The 21,966-nt window shown below is 36.7% G+C and overlaps 2 protein-coding genes and 1 long non-coding RNA gene across 17 annotated transcripts in view; 1 reads left to right on the plus strand and 2 right to left on the minus strand.

Annotated features, from left to right (window-relative positions):
• The window catches only part of LOC111874326, a 24,019-nt gene extending 20,734 nt beyond the window's left edge, over window positions 1-3,285 (minus strand). For both annotated transcript variants that reach the window (XR_002844532.2, XR_002844533.2), the window contains exon 1: window positions 2,702-3,285. This is a non-coding gene — a long non-coding RNA (uncharacterized LOC111874326). The remainder of the gene's footprint in view (window positions 1-2,701) is intronic.
• Window positions 3,286-5,176: 1,891 nt separating this feature from the next.
• The window catches only part of LOC111874327, a 23,983-nt gene continuing 7,193 nt past the window's right edge, over window positions 5,177-21,966 (plus strand). Inside the window, exons 1-4 of one of the 8 annotated variants that reach the window (XM_023869722.2) lie at window positions 5,177-5,262; window positions 5,381-5,543; window positions 11,062-11,193; window positions 12,129-15,339. In XM_023869722.2, the coding sequence (XP_023725490.1) occupies window positions 5,403-5,543; window positions 11,062-11,193; window positions 12,129-14,933 (3,078 nt within the window). In that variant the 5' untranslated portion in view covers window positions 5,177-5,262; window positions 5,381-5,402 and the 3' untranslated portion in view covers window positions 14,934-15,339. Of the gene's footprint in view, window positions 5,288-5,380; window positions 5,544-6,603; window positions 6,646-7,046; window positions 9,756-11,061; window positions 11,194-12,128; window positions 15,340-21,966 lie in introns of those variants that run through there. The other 7 variants (XM_023869721.2, XR_002844534.2, XR_002844535.2 and 4 more) reach the window with 7 other exon arrangements.
• The window catches only part of LOC111874328 (alpha-aminoadipic semialdehyde synthase, mitochondrial), an 87,431-nt gene continuing 78,194 nt past the window's right edge, over window positions 12,730-21,966 (minus strand). For 5 of the 7 annotated variants that reach the window (XR_004514088.1, XR_004514086.1, XR_004514087.1 and 2 more), the window contains one exon: window positions 12,733-12,819. The gene's annotated coding sequence lies outside the window, so the exon portion shown is untranslated. Of the gene's footprint in view, window positions 12,820-16,378; window positions 16,731-21,966 lie in introns of those variants that run through there. The other 2 variants (XR_004514089.1, XR_004514090.1) reach the window with 2 other exon arrangements.

Genomic DNA, 21,966 nt, shown 5'->3' on the forward strand with positions numbered 1-21,966 from the left:
TTATAAAGTCTCTAAATTACAATATCTGATTCTATATTCTTTCTAGAAAAAAAACAGCGTTTATTTGGTTCGTTTATCACAAAAATTGTAGAAATCACAGCAATTTTAGGAAATGATTACAGTTTTTATTGCTTTAAAATTGTGGGTATTTAAATCAAATCCGTCCCGCTGCCGTTACCGGAATTTAAAGGGCCGTCACTTAAAGGTTAAGTCTATGAATAGCTGATGTACCTTCTCATTGTACTCCCATTTTTTTTCTCCAGTATCTGACAAATGCAAAAGATCTGAAGATCTCATCAGTGGTTGATCTGTTACGTTGAAACTGACACTGGTGATCGCCAATAATTTCATCTATGTGTGGATTTAACCTTGACAGAAGAATACTGGATAAAATGTTGCATGAAGTTGGTAGCAGTGATATCCCATGATAATTACTACAGTTTTATCACCCTTCTTGTGAACCAGTACAGTAATAGACTCCTACTGATCAGGCAATTTTTCCTTATTCCAAACAGAATTAGGTTATGGATCTCAGAACATAATATTTCACCCTGAGAAATCTATGCCACTTTAAAATGTGATAGCACTCTATTTTTTTAATTTCAGATAATGCAGCTGTCACCCCTTTCTTTTTGTCTTCATCTCATTTAGACTTCATGGAACTGTGAATATGTTGTGTATGCAAGTTGACTGTTTTGCACATGTGTAGGATGGCAAAGAAGGAAAAAGAAAAGGGTACTGAGAATTCCCTACTGACAAAATAGCACCTGCTCTTTTGAAAAGAAAGGCTTATACAGTGTCACCTCATATTGCTCCTAGGCAGTCCATATCAATATCAGTTTCCTAACGCTGCTGCTGCTGCACACATATGTTCAAAATGACAAACTGGCAACACTGCAGCAACTTGTTCTCTCCAAATGTCAACAGACACGAATCATACTTCAGTGCAAGCTACCTAAACTGATTTAGAATGATGCTCCCTTAATGGAACTAAAAAAGTCTAAGCCCTCCCTCAACCTGTAAAAATTACTTAAAATGTCATTTAGCAATATCAAAAATTGATTACCATCAAATATTAATGACATCAATTCAGTATTTTTCATAAAGTTGTATGTCTGTAATTTCATGTGCCTTTCAATAGTAAAATTAATTTAACATCTATGTTATCAGCCCATTCTTCACTAGCCCCTGGGGGAGGGGCCTTGGCTCACACTTCACAAAATGCTTAAGTACTTTCACATGCTGTGAAAATAATTTTCAGATATAGCTCTCTATAGCAATGGCTTTGCATGTCCTTAAAATCCTAGTGGAATAGAATTCAACCTCATTTCTATCAAGCCACTGTAATTCATGATTACCCTATGCGCCTTCTCCATTGTTTTGTTACTACACATATATCATATCTGTATAACAGCTTGTATTCTATAACTTGTTGTTTCTTTTCTAAGCTTAACTTCAAAATATTCCCATGAAATGGTGACACAACATTGATTTTGTTTGTACTTAATTCACGGAAAATTTAAAAGTCAGTTCAAAACACCACCTTGGTATCAAAATGTAGTCTGAGATTCAATTTAATATACTCAATGTCCACAAATGTTTAAAACACATTTAATATACTGCAACACACGTGCAGACTGCCTCTGTGGTTTAGTGGTCAGAGTTCCTGGCTACAGATCCACAGGACCGGGTTCAATTCCCGGTGCTACTATATTTTTTTCTGAGAACTAGTGGGTCTGGAATGGGGTCCACTCACCCTCATGAGGATAACTGAGAAGCTATTTCATAGAAATAGCGGCTCCAGTTTAGAAAACCGAAATTAACAGCCATGGGGATTCGTTGCGCTGACCACGCGACACCCTCTATCTGCTAAAGTTGGCACTAACCTCGCCAACAAGCGGCAGTCTCTCAGTAGGTACAGTTCGCTTGTGGACTAAAACCATGGAGTTTGTTTCGTTTTGTTTGCAACAAACTGGCAAATTCACTATACACCTCTGAACGAACTACTTTAATTTACACTCCACACAAAATCACAATTTTCTGCTGTCATATTAATACTTCATTTAATGCAGAAATTTATAGGAACAGGATGCGATGCTGGTGTTGAAATAGTGAAAAGGAAAGAACAGCAACACTGAGATGTTCCCAAATGGCTACATTTACAAACATGCACAAGCACTTCTCATACTTCTCTTGCACCCTATTTAAGTCACAGCACTACTTACTACAAATTTACACAAAATTACTGTTTATTAAAAAGTGGAATATATTTAGTTTAACTCATGAGACCTATTTCTGATTGCATAATTTAATACTAGGCAAATATAAAGTTATGTTAATATAATTTTTTTCATTCATGTCATGCTTCTTTTCATATCAAATAAGGAGCCTCTTCAACCGTGTGACGTTGAATACTGCTATAATTTCTGAGAAAGAAATTTGCATAAGAAAACACACGAGTCACAATCCGGCACTTCAACGGTTAGTACGCTGAACATACGTCAAACCTGAAACATTCAAGATCCCAAGTACATCATCGCCCTCAAAGGATGAACAATATAGAGGGCGTTTAATAAAAACAAAGTGATTTGTATGAATAATATGAATCCAAAAATCACCATTTCACTAAACCCCTGACCACAAACATACTTTTAATTGAGATCTGTGGAGAATTTCAAGTAGCAATACAAATCACACCTACCTATAGCCATAATGTCCAACGAAGCAGTAATTACACTCTCTAAACTCTTGTAACAATTATCCTTCCTCTCAGATGAATAATCAAGGTTTATGGAGCACAAATCTAGGCTTTTAAATGTACGAATAACTCAAAAACATCAAACTGTTTACATAGGCCAAACTTCATTAATAGGCCTGTTTTATGGGCTTGGTCCGACACTCATGAAACTATCACACCAAGAATATGCACAATATACTAATTTAATTCATAAGACATTTAAAATACAAACAACAACGCTCGAGCTCTGACTTCCTTGCACAGTGTTCCAAATAACATTGGCGTAAGAAAATCAAAGAATCCTTTTTCACAGTTCTACGTCAGCATTCAGTTCTACCTTCCATTTACGCAATTCACAACGGTTTTCTTCAGATGTGACTATGAGCAATTACTGAACATATATCAACTCTCTAAGATAATAGGCACACAAACCACAATTTCCCAGTTAATTACGGTCAAACACAAGGTACATAACTCGAGCTTTACCCACTCCCTTTCCACAAGGACATTCTTCTACTTCCACGCCCAGTGCACGATGGGTAGGTGTGTTGTCTATAGTATCTATGGTAGAGTATCAACGAAATCCCTACATCCACTGCCGCCTATATCACGCACGACGTTAGTCTCTTTGGTTCTCCTTGCCAGACGGTATACGAAGTACAGTAGGTTTGTACCTCATATCCTTTATGGCAGTTTACAGAAGTGTCCTGTAAATGATTCTCAACCTTCTTCCAGATTTCGTCCCATTGTGCAGTTTATCAAAGAACCGAAGACAAACATCAGTAAAAAAAAAAGGCTTCGCTTGTCTAAAGATAATTTAGTAACTTGCACATTTTAGTATTATACTTATCATCACTTGAAGCATTTAAGAATTTGCAGATTGTAACAGTAGTTAACGATTCAGTAATAATATTATATGAAACAGTTTTACTTCTGTACGACTTTGGGTTCCTACAGTGGTGTTTATGAAGAGGGCTGATGACAGGCATATTCCCCCGAAACGTCGATTGACTTTTATAGAACCACATGGTGCTATATCCAAAATGATATAACCATTTAATTTTAGCTCCACTAGCAGGAATACGATTATGCTGCAACATTAATCACAAGCTTGTGCTTAGAATAAGGGATTTTTGAGAAGGTGAATTTTGTTTGGCTAAATTGATTATTTTCGAGATCTCACGTCCCACCCAGGAGACCGACAAGTCCCACCGGTTCAGAAACTGCTGTAAATTACCAAATCTTTATAAATATACCATCCAACGCCATACAATACAAAATTTCCGTAATTACTGCATTTGGTAAACATAATTGGACAACAAAGATGGCAGTGTATCGTAAGACATATCGTTTACAGGGACCGGCATTACAGTGGTGCTATTACAACAAGGCTGGATTTCATTTAAAAAGATATTCATGAAGTAGGCACACTGAAAATATCTTCGAAATAATATCAATTAATTTAGTAGTTTTCAGCCATTACTTTCATCGATTTTAGCAGACCACTTAAATTCCGCCATTTTGGTGTGTGGGCGGCACCCAATGAACTCAATATTATGGACGTACCTCTTCAGTACGTCTATAGTTGAAGCCATGAAAGTTTTTTTTTTTTTTTTTTCATGTGATAAAATTAAGTGGGAGGCCGTAGGCACCAAAGGCAACCCTAACAGTTTCCGATTATTATTATGTATTATATAGTATAACTATTATTTCCCAAGTCGGACTACTTTCGTATTTTAAAATTCTTCGTCTCTTTCCATTTATTGTTAGGAGCGTGAAGGCACTTTACTGTTTGTTCTATTTCCTAATCTTTCTTTCGAGTACGTGTTTTTGAGCATATTTACACTAGCCAAGTCTGGCCAACATAGTATTATCAAATATGACTTCCTTACCCTCTGTCGCGGACCACTAGGACCTCTGTGTCATTAATAAAGTAGGGTAATTTTTTAATAGTGTCATGAATGTAATCGTAGCGAAATAAGCTTTTGTATGTATAAGAATAGGGGACAAGCGGCAGTGTAGTTGGTTGAGGCACTATACTACAAGCCGGAAGGTCACGGGTTCGATGGCCGATGAGGTCACTGGACTTTTTCAATTTACCCACTTCCTCCAGCCACACTGTGACTCTGAGGTGGACTCAGCCTTTATCAGAAATGGGTGCCTGGAATCTTCCCGAGGGTAAAGGGCGGCGGGCGCGTAAGGCTGACAACCTCACCGCTGTCTGAGCCGATTATCTAGAAAATGTGAAGCCTCGACATCTCACAACCCTGTGGACCTCAACGGCCTGTTGCAGGGTTAGCTTTATTTTTTAATTTTATGTTAAGGGTAACATGGATTCGAACATAACCATAGAGACATGTGGCATTGTTATGATGGTTACAATTGTGAATATTATCTTTGGCAAGACTACATAATTTGCATGTCGTTGGCAGAGGTTATATGCCATATTCGTTTCAACGGTTTTGAACATCCTGTAATTTTGTACGCGGTGTGCTGCAGTATGAAGAGCGATGAGCTAGTTAAAGGTGTGTAGGTCGAAGGATTTGTTAGGTATGAAACACATCTTTGTAATTCTGGATATTAACTGAATGCTAAATTAAAAAATGTTAAAGAAAGATACCATTTCCCGCGTAATGTTTCCAGGATGTGGGAATAATTTGTAACTATGGAGCTTGCAGCATTATTCAGTAAAACTTGTAGGCTGTGTTGCATGACGAACTGCGAAAGCTTTAACGTGAATTCCCTATTTGGAGGGACAGATGGAAGGTCACTGGCAGCAAAAATCGCCATAATCACCGGAATGAAGGTAATGAGAGCCGGTTACTCACATTTGCTATGGCTCAGTCGAATTTCAAATTTAGCATAGAGCATCAGAGAATACAAGTAGCATGGTGATACACAATGGTCCATGCATACTGCAACTTTTGAGTCATTCTTATGCACCATGAAAGCTTGCCCTGCTACCTATAAGATGGAAGGTTGGTCTCTCTGTGGAGCTCTTTTTGATGGGACATTTAAATCAGAAATTCGAAGAATTGGTTCTGATACAAAAATATTCGAAATCTTTGATGCAAAGGTTAAAGAGCAGCTTATGGAATCATTGTGCAATATCTTATCCTTTTTGTTATGTGTGCCTCTTTCCTGGTGCTTACACTGACCTATGATGGGTCAATGTTTTCACATTGCAACTGCATAGCCAGATGTTTAAGTCTTTGTTACCATGATGTCACATCAAACATTCCTGATTTGAGTTGAAAAAGAAAGTTGCCCTGGCACTTTCTTAATTGGTATGAAATGGGGGAAGCCAAAGGTTGAGAATTATTGATGGGTTTGCTAATTTGTGCCATTTGTTACTGATGTGGACAGACAGTATAGTTTCAAGTTGTGTAGCACTTGCAGGAACACCACCATTGAGGGGGTTGTGATACCTTGTAATGCAGAAATGAGAGGAAAGTTACCTGATACTTTATGTCTCATGTAAGTGTGTGTTATCTATGGTATTGTGCAAGTAGAATTTCAGAGTTCAAATCTTGGAGGCAGTGCGTTCCCCTCCTTCCATATGCTCGCTATTCCCAGGGTTCATGCATAATTGTGTTCTTGCAATATTATCATCTCATCACAGCTCTGTGGAAAGAAAAACCTATGTAGTGACAGGGAGTGGGAAGGCACTACATTACATTGTGCCTCCATAAATTACATTTTTACCACTCTAATTGTAAATTTGCCGGTCACGGTAGCTGAGTGGTCTAGGGCATATACTGTCTTTGTCGCTTTGAAGCCAGGAGCGTGGGTTTGAATCCCACACAAAGCATGGATGTTTGGTGTGTGTATGCATTTATTCTGTGTTTGTGTTGTCCTTTGTTTAGGTAGAGGCCTTGCGGCGAGCTGATCACCCGTCCAAGGAGTCCTACCGTCTGTAAAAATGATCAATGAAACTGAGAAATCAGCCCTATGCTCCAAAGTTGGAGTGAAGAGGAAGAAAAAAAGTGTAAATTTGTAATTAAGATTTGTCTGAAGTGGACAGTGTACCATCAGATTGAAAGGAAAATGAGACTGTGCTTAATGGTGTAACAGCTTCCTTTTTAATCGTACACAACTCTCCATAATATACAATGCAACCATGATCTTTTCAGTTGAAAGCACAATTTTCTATTTGTCAGTCATTGTCATTTAAAATTTGGATGGCCTTTTTATAAGTTGTGGATAATAGAGAGGCTGTTGGTCAAATTTTCTCACTACTTAACTGGCATAACCATCTTGCTTTGGCCTTAATCAGGCTGAATGATTTTCTTGTTCTTTCATTTTTTAGAATGTGGTGCTACCACCTCTTGAATACCACTTTCTGAAAATCATATTTGAAGTGCCACCTTCACAGTTTTATGCTGAATTCTATGACACCCTGACGTGATGGATACAGTGTTAAGAGGCAAATATTGAAGTCAAATATCTGTGTAGGCTTCAACATTGACAGGGTGGCCAAGAACATTATAAGTTGTTGAAAGTGGTTTGTTGTCAAGGCTGTGTTTGGCACAATATGTTGTGATCAAGGGTGGAAGGTAGACCATCACATAGCCAGCAGACAGTGCCATGGTGACCTATGCCTTGCATCACCAAGTTGACTATCTGGTCTGATACTGAAATGTGGGACCTCCCAAATATGAAGTGAGAGGTTAACCACTCATTCACAATGTTCAATCTGTTGGCATATTTTAGCAAAGAATTCAAATCAGTGCTAATACAGAAATCTGCCTCATTTTTCATTATTCTGTTTACAAATGTATCACATATTTATCATTGGTTTTATCCATATTTTAATTAACCTTACTCGTTTTTGATGTTTTAGAGCTTCAATTAGAACATTAACCAGTTTGGTTGTATTCCCAGAACTTTTTTGTGATTAACTCTGTTTCTACTCAGTACATCCTAGCAGATTTTTGGTCTCAGTGCTGTTTGCTATATCAGCATGTATTTCCGGGCTGTGTGACAGCTTTGGCACATACGTCTTATGTTTTTCAGAAGATAGTGACAGCATATGGGATCATTTGTCATGGTTTTCTGGATGAAGCAATAATGTCATATGTTAGAGAACAAAGATAGCATTTTAAGTTACCACTTAAGGAGTTAATGTCACATCCATATGAAAGAATTCATAATATTAAAGTTAATTCTACTTTCATAGATGCTTTATCAATCAGGTCTTCTATACTTTGCAAATATTGAAGAAGTGGGAGTACAATGGTATTGTCCACCGGCTGTCTAAGACTCACAACAAGCATGTAAATTAGAAGAGCAGCATTACTTAACTTATGTAAATACAACCTCGTGTAAAATCTTTTGTTTAACCAAACATGTTTTGTCACAGTTCACTTATATCTTAAAAGAGTTCTTTTTGGTCATATTGCCCAGTATCTAAACTTGAAGATATTGTCACTTCTTATTAAATCATCTAAATCTAAGTTAAAATTAGCTTTTTTTTTTAGGGCATTTGTACATTTTTCTTTGTTTTTACCAGTTTTTTATTTACCCAAGTGTTTCTGTTTTCTCTTCTGTAGGGAGCCTTTAGAGCACCCTACAGATCACTGACACATTTCAGGTAGAAGAGTTAGATGCTCCTCCCATTGAGTTGTGCTATGGTGATGCAGGCTGCACATGGCATCACCAAGTTACAGCCAAAACACATCACAAATAAAAGTTACCCAGACTGGAAATGCTGTTTGCTGTTATGCATGCATTCCTGGCACCTTCATCAAAAGTTTATACTTATGTGTTTAATTTATTTGGAAAAGAGTAAACTCATAACCTGAAACCCCAGTTTCCTGTTCAAGCATCTTTAGAATTTTTGAAGAGAATGTGCCAGCTTAGCAATTTCTCTTCAGCAAGCACTCAACATTTCAGCCCCCTCCCCCTCATGAATAGATTTTCTATGTGGAAATGTACTATGCTAATAGTTATGCTAGAACCTTCTCCTTTTCTTGCTGAACCACTTTTCACATGTTCCAATGTGTATTTCAGTCATGTACATTTGACGCCGAAAGCAACATCACTTGGTGAATGACTGCTTATCGTGCAGGTCAAGTACACTTGCAAGAATTAAAGCAACATGGGGCATCAGACAAGATGTAGCTGGCATGTAATGCATAACCTTATATCATGGTAGCTGTTCACCAGTTTGCTATAGTGACATTGAAGAGAAATTGTATGAAATTATTGCTAAACTTGAACATTCTCCTGACGTTAACAGACAGCTTTTGTAATGCATTTAAGTTGTAGATTTGTTGGTGCCACTGGTAGTCTGAATCACTGCAGCCAGACTTGACAGTAGAGCATCTAGTTTTTGTGTAAGTAGATCAACAATCTGTGGGATGCTTTGTGAAATAACTTGTATATCTTGAATGTTGGTAGCCCATCTCTAAAGGCTGAAGGAGCATGATTCATTAATATTAAATGCCCTGATGTATAAAAAGTTTAATTAATATCTAATTTGTTTGCATTTAGTATGGTACAAGGCGTGTTTTAAAATCTGCAGAGAAGTTGCTAAGGTCACAAGAAGTGCCTCACTGGCCACTCTTTAGCTTACTTTTTCATGGAACTTAATTCACATTTTTATGGTAATGAATATGTCATCCCTCTCTCACAAGTTTAATCTGTTGTTACTTGGAAAGATCTTGTTGCTTCAGGTCTTCACAAAAGTCTGTATGTACTTATGTCTACCTCACTTAACTGAACATCTGTAATTTTCCTTGCCACTGTAAGCTCTGCTACACTGAGAACAGCATGTGCTAATGTCTTACACTTTTTGTTTGTATAAGATTATATAAGATTGTAGCCAGTGTGTATGTGCTTGCATTTGTATATATCCAGTGACATATCTGTAATATCAATACATTTCAAAGTTTATTTTCATATCAAGACAGTCAAAGGAAAGTTAACATGCATTGAAATAGTTACTATAGGATTCTGACGATGGTGTATAACACACTGATATATTGGGTTTTTGGACTTTATCCATCATCCTGGTTTTTTAAGATAAATAAAAACACAACGTTTCGGAAACTGGATCTGTTTCCGTCCTCAGGTGAAGGAAAAGGGAAACTTCTATTCTGTTGATTGAGGTTAGCTCTTTCTAATGGACCCAACAGAATAGGTGTTTCCCTTTTCCTTCACCTGAGGACGGAAACAGATCCAGTTTCCGAAACGTTGTGTTTTTATTTATCTTAAAAAACCAGGATGATGGATAAAGTCCAAAAACCCAATATATCAGTATGCATTGAAATATTTAGTGTATCATCAGTAAACAGAGAGGTGAAAGTATAGTAGTGTAAATGCATAGCAATGCACAGTTATCAGAAATTTCAAGAGCTATATTACAGCAGCACAAAATAATATAATTTAGTAAAGTTGCCCTGTGTTTAATTAACACACTATTGGGACATACAAGGGAGTGGAGGTATACACCACATATTCTTAACCTTGATGCTAGAGAGGCGTGTCATCAGTTTTACACCCCGGCTGCTTTACCCCTTGGGAAAGACCACCCAGTACCCACTGGATAGGATGAGTGAGCCAAAGAGCTGGTCCGGATGCTGTGCACAAGAGAAAAATCATGAAGATGTCCTATCTGCTCTAACTGTAGTGCTGGTACCAAACATACATGCATGAAAAGAAAGTGTCAGACTGACTTTGAGGACAATTGCAGAGTAATTCAGTGTCACATAAATGTTTGTTGCTATGATTATCAAAGAACCTAGGGGAAACATGTCAGGAGTGTATTTGGTCCAGCCTGATGATAAAAACAAATGCATTTTAGGCTTGTACAAATCCCTGCTGAAGCACTTGTTAACAGTGGTCTGGCCATCCATCTGTACGCTTGACCCATGGGCAGTAGAGGGCGCACAAGCCAAGAGGGGCCCAAGGCCTTCCCTAATACAAGGGAGGATTGTATTTTTATTTGTAGGTATTCAGTGGTAAGTCACAGAGCAGCATAGTCCTGTGTTTCAAATGTTCTTGTCAAAACAAAATGAGTGTATATGTGCTAAATAAAGATAACATGTAACTTAAGAAGTAAAATCTCTTAATATAGGAACTTTCAAGTAGGAATGCAGATGTTTCCTTTTTTCCTCCTAAATATTGGGACGGGGATTTTTATTCAGTCCTGGCCCCACCTGTTCAGACAGTCATTAGCTGCCACTACCTGAATGTCTTCTGTTTATTCTGTATTCCTTTTCACTGATTATCCCTATGTTCCTGTTTATTCTCAGTTTCATCTGTAATCAGCTATCATTTGAACCCATTACAAAACTGTTTGTATGTATTGGTTGATACAGCTCGAACCTGAAGATGGACTGCCTCCAGTGGCATGCAAGAAATGTACTCAACTAGTTAACAGAGTAGTAAAGTTCATAGAGATCTGCCACTTGTCAAATAAGATCCTTACATATTTGTTCCAGAAATTCCATGTAAGTTTTTGACATTGTTATAAGATCCCTGTTTTAGAATTGCCAAGAACAAGCATGTTCCAGCCAGTTCTAGGTAGTTTTGATGATGGTACATTGCACTTATTATTTCTGAGTTTCTGGACTTTGCCTATTATCTGGTGTACTGAACAGAACCAGACACTGTCAAAACTGGATATATTTTCATTGTCAGGTGAAAAGCCAGGAAACACCTATTTGTGCCTGTTGGGGCCCCTCAGATAAAGCCAATCTCAATGACTACGTTGGCCAACCTAGTTTAGAAGTTTGTCCAATATAGATTCCTTCTATCACCAAGAAAGTTAGAAAGTTATAGGGAAATCAAGTAGGACTAGTAGGTTCTTTATACTTCTCATATTTTTTTGAGTGTGTCCCATTTTCTTCCATAAGGGGAACTACCAGTGGGCAGGTATGATATAACCATGTCAGTTCAAGTTTCCTCCACTTTAATGTTTCTTGATTTGGTGTGATGGGTTTATTTTAACGTTTTCCTGTTTTAAGCTTTAGGTCTTCATGTGTATTTCCACAGTTTTTATTGTACAGATTATTTTCCATTATCTCCTGTTGACGACACCTCATCCTCATAGCTTATATAGAATTAGGTAGCTGATGCTTGTTCAGTCACTGAGATTAGCTATTGATTTGGTCAACTCACTGAGATGAACATTGTAAGAATTTTATCATACATTTTTATTTCTATCAGTTGCATAATGAAATGATGGGCTATTAACCATAAGAGTAAATGGTACACAAGGTGATAAGCTGGCAAAGAGAAACTAAATTTTAATAAAATTTCATACTGCAGCATGTTATCATTTCCAAGAAAATTCCAATATTTTACTGAATTTTATGATGGTAAAAATTGCAGTTGGTCTTTATTAAGAAAATTATTGATATCATTTCCCTTTTTTGTATTTCAGAACAGTCTACTCGATCTACCTCCGAGTAACAGGGATCAAGCATCTGTTTCATATCATACACCTGATCCTTCCAGTGTCATTCAAACTTCTCTTCCAGAGAATTTTGCTTCAGACTTCAAAGTTAGAACCCAGTCCAGCACAGTTATGCTAAATAGCCTTGTGGGTCAGTACACTGACATTTCCCAACTTTCACCAGCAACCAATGTTACAGCTGTAAATAATTCACTGACTAGTTCAGAAGGAAAAGCATCTGTTTTACAGCCTCATGATAGCACTAGTTCTGCATGCCAGATAACACCAACACATGGACCAGAAGAAGATAGAACCCACGAAAATGACAATCAAACTGGTCAGTCAAGAAGTTCAGATAACACTGCCACTAATGTTCTATCTCCTTCATGCTACGTAATTCATCAGTCAGTATCAAGCAACAGTAATGATCTTCACCATAAACCAGAAGCTAGATCCTCTGGAAGTACTCCTAGAACAATGGAGAATTCCTTGTCCACCACTGTCTTACAAGACACAGCTAAGGCTAACCCATCAAAGAATGTGCAAGAGAAATGCCAGGATGAATCAGTACAAGAACTCTTCAGCTCTACTTCAGTGTTCCCTGAACCTGGTCATGCAGTTAAAACTATGAACAGAATGCACTCCTCTGTTTGTCTGCTTGACAGTAGTTCTGAAGCTTCTGAAAAAGATGTTAATAAATTAGACACCAGCATTTCCAAGATGTTGGGTGGAACATATGATTGCAGAGTGAATGTTTATAACAGAAATAATGCAATTCAGAAGCCACATTTGAATTACTTGACTCGAGTATGTAAGTCCCTCAGTAATACTAAGAATGATAAACAGGTCTGCAGTTCTGAGGATGAAAAAAACAACTTAATTTGTGGCCAAGTTAGAGTACATGATGTAGTAAGTAGATCAGTCCACAATTCTGAAAATAATGCCACAGTGGCCAGATGTACACAGGCACTGCAAACACGGAATGAGAGGGACACTGTCTCAGAAACAACAGCAGACCTAAAAAATCAGTTATGTGCCACAACAGTTGTAGAGAATGCAACACTTCTAACTGTTAAAGTCATCAATTCTGTAACAGATTCATCTTCTAAGCCCACTGCTAGTACAGACTTTTCCCATGAATCTGAATCTCTATTGCCCAGTGCTGGTATTCAGCCTTTTGAAGAGTTTACAGACTGTGTTACACATGATATGCAAAAAGCTAATCGGTGCTCTTATACTGCACCAAATAATATAGCAAATGTCAGTACTTGTGCTTTAAAAGAGGGGAGGGTGCCACTGCCAGAAGTAGACAGAAATCTGTCTAAAATTGAAGCCCCGCCTAACATTCCACAACATACAAGTAGTACATGTTCGATACCTCCACTTCAATCAGTGCCAGTACCAGAACCATGGCAACAGTTGCATGGCATCCACAGATATATATCTAAAAGTGTAGGTCCAATTCCTAATGTTAATAATAAAAATGCACCGCTAATTTCAGGTCTGGGTAGTTCATATAATAGAGAATATCCTGTTATCAAGATGAAAGTAGCTCCACAACAGCAGATTCGCAACAAAACACCACTCCACAAAGTTGAAACATCTCCAACCATAACAGAAATTCCAGCCTCCACAAGCAAAATGCTGCTAAGACCTTCAGAGATTAGTGAGATAGTTAGAACCATTGGTTCAAAACTTGGAGTGTTCCTTGAAAATGACGATATTCATGGAAACGCATCACAAGTTACTGTGTATTCAGTGCCAGAAACAGTACCCAGTTGTGTAACGCCTGAAAGCAATATCCCACAACACAGAAGGAACCTTTCACAGCCTTATCAGACTTCAGATTCTGCAACACTACAAGCTGAAAGGAATGTCATGTGCAGTACAGGGCAGAGAGTCCAGGTTCCCATGTCAAATACATATCAGAATCGGCTGTACAGAAATATTAATAATCAACCACAGACTTCATTGCCATTGTCCCAAACACAGATTCCACAAGTTATGTCATGTAATGCTTACAGAACTCTGACTTATGTACCAAATAATTTCCAGGGAAGTCCTTTAGGACATGCTAGTTGTGTGAGTAAATCCACAGAACAGAGTGAGAGAGTTTCAGAAGAGCAGTGTTCAGGTAAAGCAAAACGAAGGAAGTCTGGCCCACCAAACAAATCATCTACATCAAAACAGAATGTGAAAAAACCTGAATTTGGTTGCCTATTTAACAAAAACTTACAAAGCCTCATGGCTTCAATAAAAGTAGCATTTCCAAATGCAATAATGATTCCAACCCAGGAAGAACTTCAAAGTATAATGAGAAGTGCAAATCAGGAAAATCAGCTAGGTGTGTTAGAAATGAAAGAATCTCAGTTTATTGAAACAACAAAGAAATCTGCCAGAAAACGACAGTGTAATGAGTCATCAGGAGCAGAGAAGAATGAAACACAGCAAGATGATGTTTGTCCTAAAGTACTGTCTGGAAAAAGAAAAAGGCTGAATAAACTCCACAGTTTCAGTATCAAAATTACTAAGACCAATGGGAAATACAGAAGTTCTTCAGTACAGAAATATTCTCAGCATCTCTGTCATAATCCTCACTCCCTTTCAACCCCAGAAAATAGCCAGTTACAAAATGCTGCACGTGAAATCAGACCATACATAAGAATATCCCAACTCAGACCTTATCAACTTGCTCCGTTTGTCAGTATTAAGAGATTAAAGTCATTCTTTGTACCAAATGTAACTTACAAACTTACTGATATAAATGTCATTAACCTCTTGGATGAAATATGATATGAAGAAAATAACCACTTTTTAGCTTTATTGAGGGTAACTTGTATGTAAGTACATAACTAAGAAAAGAAAGAGCGCTTGCCAGAAGGAGCCAGGAAATGAGGTTTAAATCCTTATAGTAGAGGAATCGCTGAAAGTAAATAGAGAATGGAACAATCTGAGAGCAAAACTTGAAGCCCAAATTGGAAAACAGATTCTTCCATAGAGGTAGAATATATCATAGTCCTATTAAGAGACATACATTTTGGCAGTCAGAGCTCCAATACACTTCTCTGTAAAATAAACACTGGTTCAGTGAATTATGTGATTATCAGTAGAGGAAAGTAAGAGATAAATATAACAGGAAAGAACTGCTTAATCTTTTGACTGTATGAACATTTATTAGCTGACCGACTCATCAGGATTTAAAAAAAAAATGTAGACACTAGTTTTAGTAAATTGTGTACTCAACAGTTGAGGGAAGTAGAAAATAAAGATAAAAAGAAAAAGATTTGCTTAATCTTTTGAGTGTTTATTAGCTGACTGACACATTAGGACTGGAAAAAAGTTATAACAATTCTCTTGCTTTTGAGGAGTTAAAATTGCATACTTTACATACTAGGAGACATCACCTTGATGCTCTCTTTCCTATTCACGTTTATTTTGGCTCAAAATTCTGCCCTTCTGTTCTGGAAATTGTTGGTCTCCGAGTTCCTGCTCGGTCTGTCAAAGATTTTGCATCGTTCAATGTTTGCTCCTCATCTAAAAATTGTCCCTCTGCTAGATGTGCAGCAGCTGCTAATGTTGTTTGCAGGGACCTTGACGTATTCGGAGCCAGGAATGTTCTTCCCAAACAATTTTTAAATATAGTATAACTGTTAGTATTATTATTATCCTCTCTGAAAATCTGTACTTTTCATTTCTTAATTAAATATTTATATGTTTCATTTCTCAGTTCTTAATAACACTTAGATTTATGTTAATGAAATTATTGTTATTGCTATTATTATCATTTGTTTGTTTGTTTACTTTTCTGCATTATTGTGTTTTCCCCAGTTCTTGCCTGTAATTTGTCTTTGACTTTATAATGTGTTTGTCCATAATGTAATTATATGTATCTACACTGTGCTCTGTCTGTAATTGACCTTGCGGCTGTTGACTCAGCACATAAATAATAAAGAATTGAATTGAAATGTTTATCAAAAGATGGCAGAGTATGTACAGTTTGTCACCATACAGATATCAGAAATATTAAAAAGATAATTTTGACTAGAACTCAGATCTTTTGTTTTATTGCTAGTGGGGTGGGACTAAATCCCTTGTACTGCAGCCACTTCTGGCCTATTGTACCAGACCCAGATGATAGGTGAGGGTGATTGTGGAGCAATTGGTGGATTGGCAGGGGAAACCGAAGTACTCAGAGAAAACCTGCCCCAGCGCCACTTTGTCCACCACAAATCCCACTTGACCAGACCTGGGATTGATCCCGGGCCGCTATGATGGGAAGCCAGTGACTAACCGCTTCAGCTATGGCACGGCCCAAACTCAATCTTACTTTCAGATTTCATAGAATTCCACTAAAATTCTATTATGAGATATTGTTATTTTTGTTTTATTTCATTTTTGTGAAGGACTTCTTAGAATTCTGTCTACATTAAACTTGTGGGATGTAATTTCAAAGTTTCAAATCTAAACCATGTTTGTAATTATTGATTTACAACAACATTTCAAATATACAAGGCATGTGCAGACATGTTTATAGTCTCTCCATGCAAAATTTCAAATATCTAGCTCCACTCTTTCATTATTGCCACCAAACTGAAATCAAAAGAACATTTTCAGACAACCACCATTTTTTAAAGATTATATTATGATACATTATTTCAGAACCCTATGTTAAATGGCTCTAGTATATATCATGTTCTTGATAAGTCTAGTCTAGGAAGTTAAAAAGTCTGACAGTGTGGCATTCAGTGGTGTAACATGCATACCAAGTTTCATGAAAATTGCCCAACTAATTCAAAAGTTGAAATGGGAAGGCGTGTATATGCATGCAGAAACAGAGAGCATGGCAACCTCATAAGCCTAAAGAATGTAAAGTAGGCTAGAAACTGCAGAAGTTAGACAGGATAACCCAGGTGAAACAGTGACCTATAGTCTATTCTAGTCTGGGATTTCCAAGGTTCAGCAGTCAAAGGATTAATCAGTGTACAATTTTCAGAAGGCTGTAGGCAGATAATATAATTCTAATGACATGCAGCTGCACCCATTTGTTAGGATCATGATTTGCAGCCACTCACATTTCAGATCACTTTTTAGTGTGGAATGGTGACAAAAGTTAAAATGTACCACTGCAGCAAACAAGACCATTCTCAGAATTACTGCTGTGTATAAATATATGTGATAACATTATAGTACTGTTCTGTATAAAAAATCCAAGAAAAAATAATTTATGATAAATGATTTTAAAATCTGTGCCACACAGGCAAGTAGGAACCTGCGTTTTTTGAGTTAGAAGCATTCATTAGTATTTCTGATTTCAGTATTTAGCCCAGATGCAAATGTAAATAACTTGTATATACTGATTTCAAATTCACATTCATAATGGAGTCCTTCACACTATGGATAAGATACCATAAGGTCACCTATGATATGCAGGACAACATACACATTGTACCACAGGCATAATGAATCTAAAGAGGAGTATAGTGAAGTCATAAAGTTATCCACAGTTGCACAAGGAGGGATAGAAATTAACATTCGACAATGTAAGATGATGCACCAGGATCAGAATGTATAGTCAATGATGTACACTAATATGAGTATAGACATGTAGGTAGTACTCTGATATACTGTGCATTAAGAAGTACAATACAATATTATGCAATATGAAAGTTACTTGTGATCACTCATTTTCAAAATGTGTGTTTTTATGCATTTAAATTGTTTATTATATTAAACTGATTATAGATGTGTTGGTGTCTAATATTATCTTTTTTTAAATTGTAATTTTAGTAACATTTCATTTAACAGTAACTTCTATAAAGTCAATTATAGACCTGCCAGCTTGGTGTATAATAATACTGTACTAAAATATTTGATTATAATAATAAATTACTTTCAACATAGGAACGAAACATAATATTGTCTACAGAACTGGCAAGTGTATTAATTTACAGATGACCAACCAGCTTGACTGACTGTCTACCTTGTATCTTGTCTACCATCTAGCATTTCATGCTGTGGTTCAATGCATATTTTAAATTTTCTATATAGGCCACACAGAGAGATAGATTCTTTTTTGTACCAGTCTGTGCATATGACAGTCTCTTCACCCATATGTCCCTAGTATATACCTTTCTTCACATTTGCTTCAGATACAATGATCTGATATTATCTGCTCTGCCCTGTAGTCATGGGGTCAGAAACAAAATAAAATGCTTCTAAGAGCTTAACATGGGAACAAAAGTAATACAGATCATAGTTAATTATAAAGGCAAAAATAATGCCGTCTAATGTGATTATTTAAATTTTATCACTTGAAGGTTTATCTCCATTACATGTTTCGATCCTTATGGATCATCCTCAGAGGGTATCAGCACTTTTGGAAACTACTATTAATAGATGTTAATTGTATGGGTACACATATGATGTCTAAAATACACAATATACGCAATGTTCAACCTTCCACACAAATAAAAAAAAAATTAAGTTTGTAGTCACTATAGACACATAAATGCAAAATTGTAATATTTTATGTAAGTTGACCAGGTTTGGTTGGAACAACAGGTAGCAACATGGACAGATTTCACTGTCTTTTATTCATGTTATGTTATAATTAAGGATCTACTAATCCACTGGTATTTTCTGTCAGACTGTTTGTGGGCTCCTGCTCTAGTAAGTGCTCATCATTGTCAGAACTCTACAAAATGGTTAATGGAAAATAATTTGAATTAGCACTATCAGTATTATGAAACAGTGTGTTGAGCAGCCAATTGAGAGTTCTCTCTATATAATTTCATTCTGAATTTGCTTTAATAGTCTTGTTTGTGCAATAGGAACTCATTTAAAAATATCATTGAAGAATACTAACAATGTGCTCATAACAGAGAAAATTTTGTTACATTACTAATAGTTTGAGATAAATAGGAAGCTGCTATTGTTTTTAATATCAGCTAATCCTAATTTCAATCCTTTGATACTATTTTTCTGTGTATTTAAGGGACGTGTGAACACTTAATGTTCCACGTGTAAACTTTTTGTATTGCATTAAATGTTCTCACTCATGTTGGTTGTATGTCATCTCACCAGGAGCAATCTGATTATTTAACCATTACTGTCTGGAACAGAACATCTTTCCCAATAATATTTATAACTAGTTGGCCTTATGGGAATCCATTACCTCATCATGTTAATATTAATTTTGGTAATTTATAGCAACAGAACTCCTTTCCAACTTGTGTGTCTGAAATGTTTTTGTAGGTGTCAATGAATGTAAGAATTTTTTCATAATTGGACCCTCATCTAAGGAGCTGATACTTCCTTGAAGGGTGTAAGAATTTTGGAAAATTTATAGATGTCTCCAAGCAGCCATCCTAGCCTTGTATCCCATAAAGTATCAAAATGAGACAAATATCTAATAACACTTGAAGAATGACTAGGCTTATCTTACCTATCCATCACAAAACCTGTACACCCTAAACCCTTTTAGTTCTATTAGAATATGTCAGTACAAAATTGATTGTAATCATTGGGTGTATCAAAAATGTTTCTTTGAGCATCAAAGAACAATAAAGATTTGTTTAGAACTGAATCATCTACTTCTCTAAGAGGTGATTTCACTTCCTTATACTCCCCTAAAGGTTGCAGAAATCTTGGAATTTTCCAAGCAGGCATCCATGCTTTATTGCCCCATAAAGCATCAAAATGAGTACAAATATCTCACATTTTCAGAATGCCTCAGCTTATCAATCCTTTCACAAAATCCAGTTAACCCCATGTCAAATATATATGGACATACAACCAGAAAGGGTTAATTATTTACTTTCCATCTTATCATTCAAAGCTATGTAATCTGAGGAGTTTATAGCATCATTATATGAACCAAGAACAAATAAACAAATTGACCAGTTATCCACAATGGTTTCTTAGTCATAATCCATCAGAATTATATATTTCATCAGTAGTGAAATTCAGTGCCAAGTTTTATTCCCTTTTCTTTGAATGGGTTTCTGGTAGTACCAATTCAACTTTACCAAAAGAATGGTGATTTATATTGTCTTCACAAACCAATTGCTAACCTCTCATGCTTTAAAAAAAGCGCACATTATGCTGGGATCAACATTTTTAATAACCTGCCATCTTATCTCAAAGGTCTTATGAATGAAAGGGCACAATTTAAAAAGCACAGAAACGATACTTAAATACACATTCATTCTGCTCTGTTGATGAATACCTACTGTCTAGAAAATAACTTATGTATCTTTAAATAGCCTTGTGTGTAGTCACTGTGTATTCTTGGTTTCTCTTGTGTGAGAACTCCATTGGGTCTTTACATATGTTTTGTATTTATATGACATATTCTACATCCTACAGTCATTTTGACTAACTCTGGATCCATAGAATGCAATGTAATGTAATATTTAATGATACAATATCAACTGCAGTGGCTAAGTCGCATTGATGATAGGGTAATTTGTGAACTATGTACTGCAAGGGCCATGGAAGGATGCATACATGTCAAATTTTAAGGTGCTATTCCAGAATTTGCCTGGAAGAACTACAGAAAATGACAAAATACCTCAGGAGATCCAATCTGTGGGCTAAGTTTTTAAACTGGGACCAGCCCAGTATGTCTCAGGTGTATTAACAGCTCAATGCTTTGTAAAATGTTGTACAACTCATCTGTAACACTGCAGCGAAAAATTATGAAGAATGTCCACTGTCATGAGGTGCAACATGATTTAAGCCAGGATCAGAAACAATAAATTGATATATTGTAAACCCTGTCTTCACAGCTAATGCTATGCCATGCATGGTTTGTTGGTACATTTTTTTTCCCCTTGGCGCTACAGCCCCAGTGGGCCTAGGCCTACCTCCATGAACTTCTCCGTTCACTTTGGTTTTTCTAGATCTTAAGACATACGGTAGGACTCCTTGGGCGGGTGATAAGCTCGTCGCAAGGCCTCTACCTGCACACAAACACAGAAAAACGCACACAAACATCCATGCCCTGCGTGGGATCTGAACCCACGATTCCGGCTTCCAAGCGAGCGAAGACAGTGCATGCCTTAGACCGCTCGGCTACTGTGATCTGGCTGTTGGTACATTACCATAAGTATATTCTGATAAATCATGTGTAGATTCAGTATCAGAGTGACCTCAGATATATTATTCTTCATAATCAGAATCAAAAATGAACTTCTCAAACTTGTGTGTACTGATGTGACATCAACATTTTGCCATGGTGCTAGCAGCAAAACTACTGATTTTGAGATGCAGTAAACCCAAGTCCAGAATACAATATTACATCAATTCACAGCTGTAGGGCTAACAGCTAATATAATACCTTACACATAATGTGGGGCCAGTTTGTGTGTGCTAAAATCAAGGGAATTTTGCAAAATGTTAAGTAGTAAGCACTTTTCATATGAAACACATCAGTGCAGTTTGTATGCTGACCATGGCTTGTGACTATAATCTACATTTTCAGTCACAAAGGGATTAAAAACAAAATATTTGCTTTATAACGAAATTTCTATATCTAGTATTTTAACAAAAATTCAAATTTATTATAAAAAATTAAACAGTTCCATCCAGTGTGACTGTTTTTTCAATTCTTCATGCCCTTACACGTTTCGGTCTTTAGAGACCATCATTAGAGGGACATCAATACAGTTGGAAGCTGCTATTGCAGTATGTTCTGAGCTTTAAAATATGCATATAATTCAATTCAATTCTTTATTATTTATGTGCTGAGTCAACAGCTGCAAGGCCAATTACAGACAGAGCACAGTGCAGATGAAAGTAATTAAATTACAGACAAACTTATTAA

Source organism: Cryptotermes secundus, unplaced genomic scaffold, assembly GCF_002891405.2.
Source record: "Cryptotermes secundus unplaced genomic scaffold, Csec_1.0 scaffold2511, whole genome shotgun sequence".
Classification (NCBI taxonomy): domain Eukaryota; kingdom Metazoa; phylum Arthropoda; class Insecta; order Blattodea; family Kalotermitidae; genus Cryptotermes; species Cryptotermes secundus.